This window comes from Piliocolobus tephrosceles, unplaced genomic scaffold (genome assembly GCF_002776525.5).
Source record: "Piliocolobus tephrosceles isolate RC106 unplaced genomic scaffold, ASM277652v3 unscaffolded_24997, whole genome shotgun sequence".
NCBI classification, from domain to species: domain Eukaryota; kingdom Metazoa; phylum Chordata; class Mammalia; order Primates; family Cercopithecidae; genus Piliocolobus; species Piliocolobus tephrosceles.
In genome coordinates, this window is record NW_022307639.1 from 1 (window position 1) to 5,598 (window position 5,598).

General features: G+C 55.2%; 1 protein-coding gene across 1 annotated transcript; it reads left to right on the forward strand.

Annotated features, from left to right (window-relative positions):
- Window positions 1-1,476: 1,476 nt before the first annotated feature.
- LOC111531230 (HLA class I histocompatibility antigen, B alpha chain-like) lies at window positions 1,477-4,968 on the forward strand. The gene is made up of 7 exons (XM_026450795.1): window positions 1,477-1,963; window positions 2,204-2,479; window positions 3,056-3,275; window positions 3,485-3,540; window positions 3,645-3,761; window positions 4,196-4,382; window positions 4,549-4,968. Exons 1-6 carry the CDS (start codon window positions 1,492-1,494, stop codon window positions 4,357-4,359), a joined length of 1,305 nt encoding a protein of 434 aa, XP_026306580.1. The 5' UTR covers window positions 1,477-1,491; the 3' UTR covers window positions 4,360-4,382; window positions 4,549-4,968.
- Window positions 4,969-5,598: the final 630 nt, after the last annotated feature.

Below are 5,598 nucleotides of genomic sequence, written 5' to 3' on the forward strand. Positions count from 1 at the left end.
CATAAACTACAAAATGTTTATTTGACACATAAGGAAGTAGTAGAGGAAGAACAGAAACAAAAAGAGATGAGACCAATTGAAAACATATAGCAAATTGTAGACCAGAATCCAAACATTGTTAAGTGAAGAAATGACAGGACTTTGTTCACATTAGCAAGACTGCTGAGCACTGTGGGGAGAACAGACATGGGCAGGAGGTGAGGGACGGTGTTGGTGCCACAATTCAGGAGTGACAGGGTAGCAGGGACTTAGGGGAAGGTGGGGTGTGAGGGATGAGAGGGGCAGAGAGAAGGGCTGGAGAAGCAGGAGCTGAGGAAAAGGAGAGACGAAAGAATTCTAAAGCAGTGGAAGAGCCTAGCAGGGGGTTCTTTGCATTCGGTATTCAATACATTTTGTTGGACTTCCTAAAAGCTAATTGGCTCCTTATGATTAAAAAAAAAACAGTTATAAAAATACCAAGTGTCCAGATAAAATATGCACACTGCTTAGATGTGCAGAGTTCAGGAAAACAGGCAGTGCTTGAGCGTCGGTGAAGAGCATTGGGTCTGCATGGAGCACTGGCAACTTTGAGGTGCTGACTACAGGCTCCCCGGTGCAATAGACAGTAACAAACCCTGCTTCTCTGTATTCAGGAGATGTTCTGGACTCACACAGGGAAACTGGGGCTAAGGAATGAAGGTAATTTTAAATGCAACAACCCAGAGCCACAGATCCATAGTCTGGGAAAGTAAAACTTAAGAGCTTTGTAATGCTGTTTTGACACAGGTCTGTTACAGATTGGAATTCTAATCATTCAGGGATTATCAACATTGTGCTACCTACTGTATTAATAAACAAAAAGGAAACTTCGTTTCTATGAGAATCTCTGTGTGGTGGCTTCAGACAAAACTTCACCAGGTTTCGAGAAAAAACCCCTGTCTCTACACCTCCATTCCCAGGGCGAGCTCACTCTCCGGCATCAAGCTCCCCGTGGTGAGTTTCCCTGTACAAAGATCCAAGGGGAGAGGGAGTGGGAGGCAGGGAGTCCAGTTCAGGGACTGGGATTCCAGGACGAGTAGGGAAGGGGAAGGGGCTGGGCACAGCCTGGGGGTCTCTCCCTGGTTTCCACAGACAGATCCTCGTCCAGGACTCAGCCAGACAGTGTGACAAAGAGGCTTGGTGTAGGAGAAGAGGGATCAGGACGAAGTCCCAGGTCCCGGGCTTGGCTCTTAGGGTCTCAGGCTCCCAGAGCCTTGTCTGCATTGGGGAGGCGCAGAGTTGGGGATTCCCCACTCCCCTAGTTTCACTTCTTCTCCCAACCTGTATCTTCTCCCAACCTGTATCTTCTCCCAACCTGTATCTCTCAACCTGTATCTTCCAGAATACTCCTGACACGTTCAGGTCCCACTCTCATTGGGTGTCGGATGTCTAGAGAAGCCAATCAGCGTCGCCGCGGTCCCAGTTCTAAAGTCCCCACGCGCCCACCCGGACTGAGTCTCCTCAGACGCCAAGATGCGGGTCGTGGCGCCCCGAACCCTCCTCCTGCTGCTCTCGACGGCCCTGACCCTGACCGAGACCTGGGCCGGTGAGTGCGGGGTCGGGAGGGAAATGGCCTCTCCGGGGAAGAGCGAGGGGACCGCAGGCGGGGTCGCAGGACCCGGGGAGCCACGCGGGGAGGAGGGTCGGGCGGGTCTCAGCCTCTCCTCGCCCCCAGGCTCTCACTCCATGAGGTATTTCCACACCGCCGTGTCCCGGGCCGGCAGCGGGGAGCCCCGCTTCATCTCCGTGGGCTACGTGGACGACATGCAGTTCCTGCGGTTCGACAGTGACGCCGAGAGTCCAAGGATGGAGCCGCGGGCGCAGTGGGTGGAGCAGGAGGGGCCGGAGTATTGGGAAGAGCAGACACGGATCGCCAAGGCCCACGCACAGACTTTCCGAGGGTGCCTGCGGAACCTGCGCGGCTACTACAACCAGAGCGAGGCCGGTGAGTGGCCCCGGCCCGGGGCGCAGGTCACGACCCCTCCCCATTCCCCACGGACGGGTGGCCCCGAGTCTCCGGGTCCGAGATCCGCTCCGAGGCCACGGGACCCGCCCAGACCCTCGACCGGAGAGAGTCCCAGGCGTCTTTACCCGGTTTTATTTTCAGTTGAGGCCAAAATCCCCGCGGGTTGGTCGGGGCGGGGCGGGGCTCGGTGGACTGTACTGACCGCGGGGGCGGGGCCAGGGTCTCACACCATCCAGGTAATGTTTGGCTGCGACCTGGGACCCGACGGGCGCCTCCTCCGCGGGTATCTCCAGTCCGCCTACGACGGCAAGGATTACATCGCCCTGAACGGGGACCTGCGCTCCTGGACCGCGGCAGACACGGCGGCTCAGAACACCCAGCGCAAGCTGGAGGCGGCCGGTGTGGCAGAGCAGATGAGAGCCCACCTGGAGGGCGAGTGCGTGGAGTGGCTCCGCAGACACCTGGAGAACGGGAAGGAGACTCTGCAGCGCGCGGGTACCAGGGGCAGTGGGGAGCCTTCCCCATCACCTCTAGATCTCCCGGGATGGCCTCCCATGAGGAGGGGAGGAAAAGGGGATCCGCTCTAGAATGTCGCCCTCCCTTGAATGGAGAATGGCATGAGTTTTCCTGATTTCCTCTGAGGGCCCCCTCTGCTCTCTAGGACAATTAAGGGATGACGTCTCTGAGGACATGGAGGGGAAGACAGTCCCTAGAATACTGATCAGGGGTCCCCTTTGACCCCTGCAGCAGCCTTGGGCACCGTGAACTTTTCTCTCAGGCCTTGTTCTCTGCCTCACACTCAATGTGTTTGAAGGTCTGATTCCAGCTTTTCTGAGTCCCTCGACCTCCACTCAGGTCAGGACCAGAAGTTGCTGTTCCTCCCTCAGAGTCTAGAACTCTCCAAGGAATAGGAGATTATCCCAGGTGGTCTGTGTCCAGGCTGGTGTCTGGGTTCTGTGCTCCCTCCCCCACCCCAAGTGTCCTGTTCATTCTCAGGGTGGTCACATGCGTGCTGCTGTAGTGTCCCATGAGAGATGCAAAGCGCCTGAATTTTCTGACTCTTTCCATCAGATCCCCCAAAGACACACGTGACCCACCACCCCGTCTCTGACCATGAGGCCACCCTGAGGTGCTGGGCCCTGGGCTTCTACCCTGCAGAGGTCACACTGACCTGGCAGCGGGATGGGGAAGACCAAACTCAGGACACGGAGCTTATGGAGACCAGGCCAGGAGGAGATGGAACCTTCCAGAAGTGGGGAGCTGTGGTGGTGCCTTCTGGAGAAGAGCAGAGATACCCGTCTCTACTAAAAAAATACAAAAACTAGCCGGGCGAGGTGGCGGGCGCCTGTAGTCCCAGCTACTCCGGAGGCTGAGGCAGGAGAATGGCATAAACCCGGGAGGCAGAGCTTGCAGTGAGCTGAGATCCGGCCACTGCACTCCAGTCCGGGCGACAGAGCGAGACTCCGCCTCAAAAAAAAAAAAAAAAAAAGAAGAGCAGAAATACACGTGCCATGTGCAGCAAGAGGGGCTGCCAGAGCCCCTCACCCTGAGATGGGGTAAGAAGGGGGATAAGGGGTCATGTCTCTTCTCAGGAAAAGCAGCAGCCCTTCTGGAGCCCTTCAGCAGGGTCAGGGCCCCTCACCTTCCCCTCCTTTCCCAGAGCCGTCTTCCCAGTCCACCATCCCCATCGTGGGCATCGTTGCTGGCCTGGCTGTCCTGGCAGTTGTGGTCACCGGAGCTGTGGTCGCTGCTGTGATGTGGAGGAGGAAGAGCTCAGGTAGGGAAGGGGTGAGGGGTGGGGTCTGGGTTTTCTTGTCCCACTGGGGGTTTCAAGCCCCAGGTAGAAGTGTTCCCTGCCTCATTCCTGGGAAGCAGCATCCACACAGGGGCTAACCCAGCCTGGGGCCCTGTGTGCCAGCACTTACTCTTTTGTGCAGCACATGTGACAATGAAGGACGGATGTATTACCTTGATTATGGTATTGGGGTCCTGATTCCAGCATTCATGAGTCAGGGGAAGGTCCCTGCTAAGGACAGACCTTAGGAAGGGAGTTGGTCCAGGACACACACCTGCTTTCCTCCTGTTTCCTGATCCTGCACTGGGTCTGTAGTCATCATTCTGGAAATTTCTCTTGGGTCCAAAGGAGGTTCCTCTAAGATCTTCTGGCCCTGCTTCCTCCCAGTCCCCTCACAGGACATTTTCTTCTCACAGGTGGAGAAGGAGGGAGCTACTCTCAGGCTGCGTGTAAGTGGTGGAGGTGGGAGTGTGGAGGAGCTCACCCACCCCATAATTCCTCCTGTCCTGTGTCTCCTGCGGGCTCTGACCAGGTCCTGTTTTTGTTCTACCCCCGCCAGCGACAGTGCCCAGGGCTCTGATGTGTCTCTCACGGCTTGAAGAGGTGAGATTCTTGGGGTCTAGAGTCGGGGGTCAGGGGAGGGCAGAGGGGAAAGGCCTGGGTAATGGAGATTCTCTGATTGTGACGTTTCGAGTGTGTGGTGGCTGTTCAGAGTGTCATCACTTATCATGACTGACTTGAATTTGTTCATGACTGTTGTTTTCTGTAGCCTGAGACAGCTGTCTTGTGTGGGACTGAGATGCAGGATTTCTTCACACCTCCCTTTTGTGACTTCAGGAGACTCTGGCATCTCTTTCTGCAAAGGCATCTGAATATGTCTGCGTCCCTGTTAGCATAATGTGAGGAGGTGGAGAGACAACTCACCCCCGTGTCCACCGTGACCCCTGTTCCCACGCTGACCAGTGTTTCCTCCCCAGTCATCTTTCCTGTTCCAGAGAGGTGGGGTTGGATGTCTCCATCTCAGTCTCAACTTTATGTGCACTGAGCTGCAACTTCTTACTTCCCTACTGAAAATAAGAATCTGAATATAAATTTGTTTTCTCAAATATCTGCTATGAGAGGTTAATGGATTAATAAGTCAAATCCTAGAATTTGAGAGAGCAAATAAAGACCTGAGAACCTTCCAGAATCCGCATGTTCACTGTGCTGAGTCTGTTGCAGGTGGGGGTGGAGAAGACTGTGAGAAGCCCATTGTGGACTGGGCCTGTGCCTAGTTGCTGTTCAGTTCTTCATGGGCTTTATGCGGTCAGTCCTCAGCTGGGTCACCTTCACTGCTCCGTTGTCCTTGTCCCTTCAGTGGAAACTTGTCCAGCGGGATCTGTGACCACAGAGGCTCAGACATCGCCCAGGGCGGCCCCTGCACACAGGGTCTCTGTGTATTCTGAGACAAATGTTCAGAGCCATTCACCTCCTGCCCTGCTTCTAGAGCTTCTCTTCTGCTCCGCTCTCCTGCCCTCTCTCCCTGCCCTGGTTCTAGTGATCTTGGTGCTGAATCCAACCCCAACTCATGAATCTATAAAGCAGAGTCTAATTTAGACTTATGTTTGTCTGTGAAATTGGACCCATCATCAAGGACTGTTATTTCCTGAAGAGAGAACCTGGTTATGAGCTGCAGTGTGCTGGGGTGGGGGGTGCGGGGGGACGTTGCTGTAGAAAGAGGGATGGGGGAGGGAGAACACACAAGCAGCACTGCTGAGAAAAACAGAGGTGGCCTCTATCTCAGTGTGAGGGGACCTTGTGCTGTAGCTGCCACAAAATG

What these genes read in the sequence shown, in the direction of transcription:
- LOC111531230 (XM_026450795.1), top strand. Translation starts at nt 1,492, where the DNA reads ATGCGGGTCGTGGCGCCCCGAACCCTCCTCCTGCTGCTCTCGACGGCC. An exon ending in CCTTCTGGAGAAGAGCAGAG is followed by an intron (nt 3,276 to 3,484) that starts ATACCCGTCTCT and finishes AGAAGAGCAGAA; the next exon opens with ATACACGTGCCATGTGCAGC. An exon ending in GTGGAGGAGGAAGAGCTCAG is followed by an intron (nt 3,762 to 4,195) that starts GTAGGGAAGGGG and finishes TTCTTCTCACAG; the next exon opens with GTGGAGAAGGAGGGAGCTAC.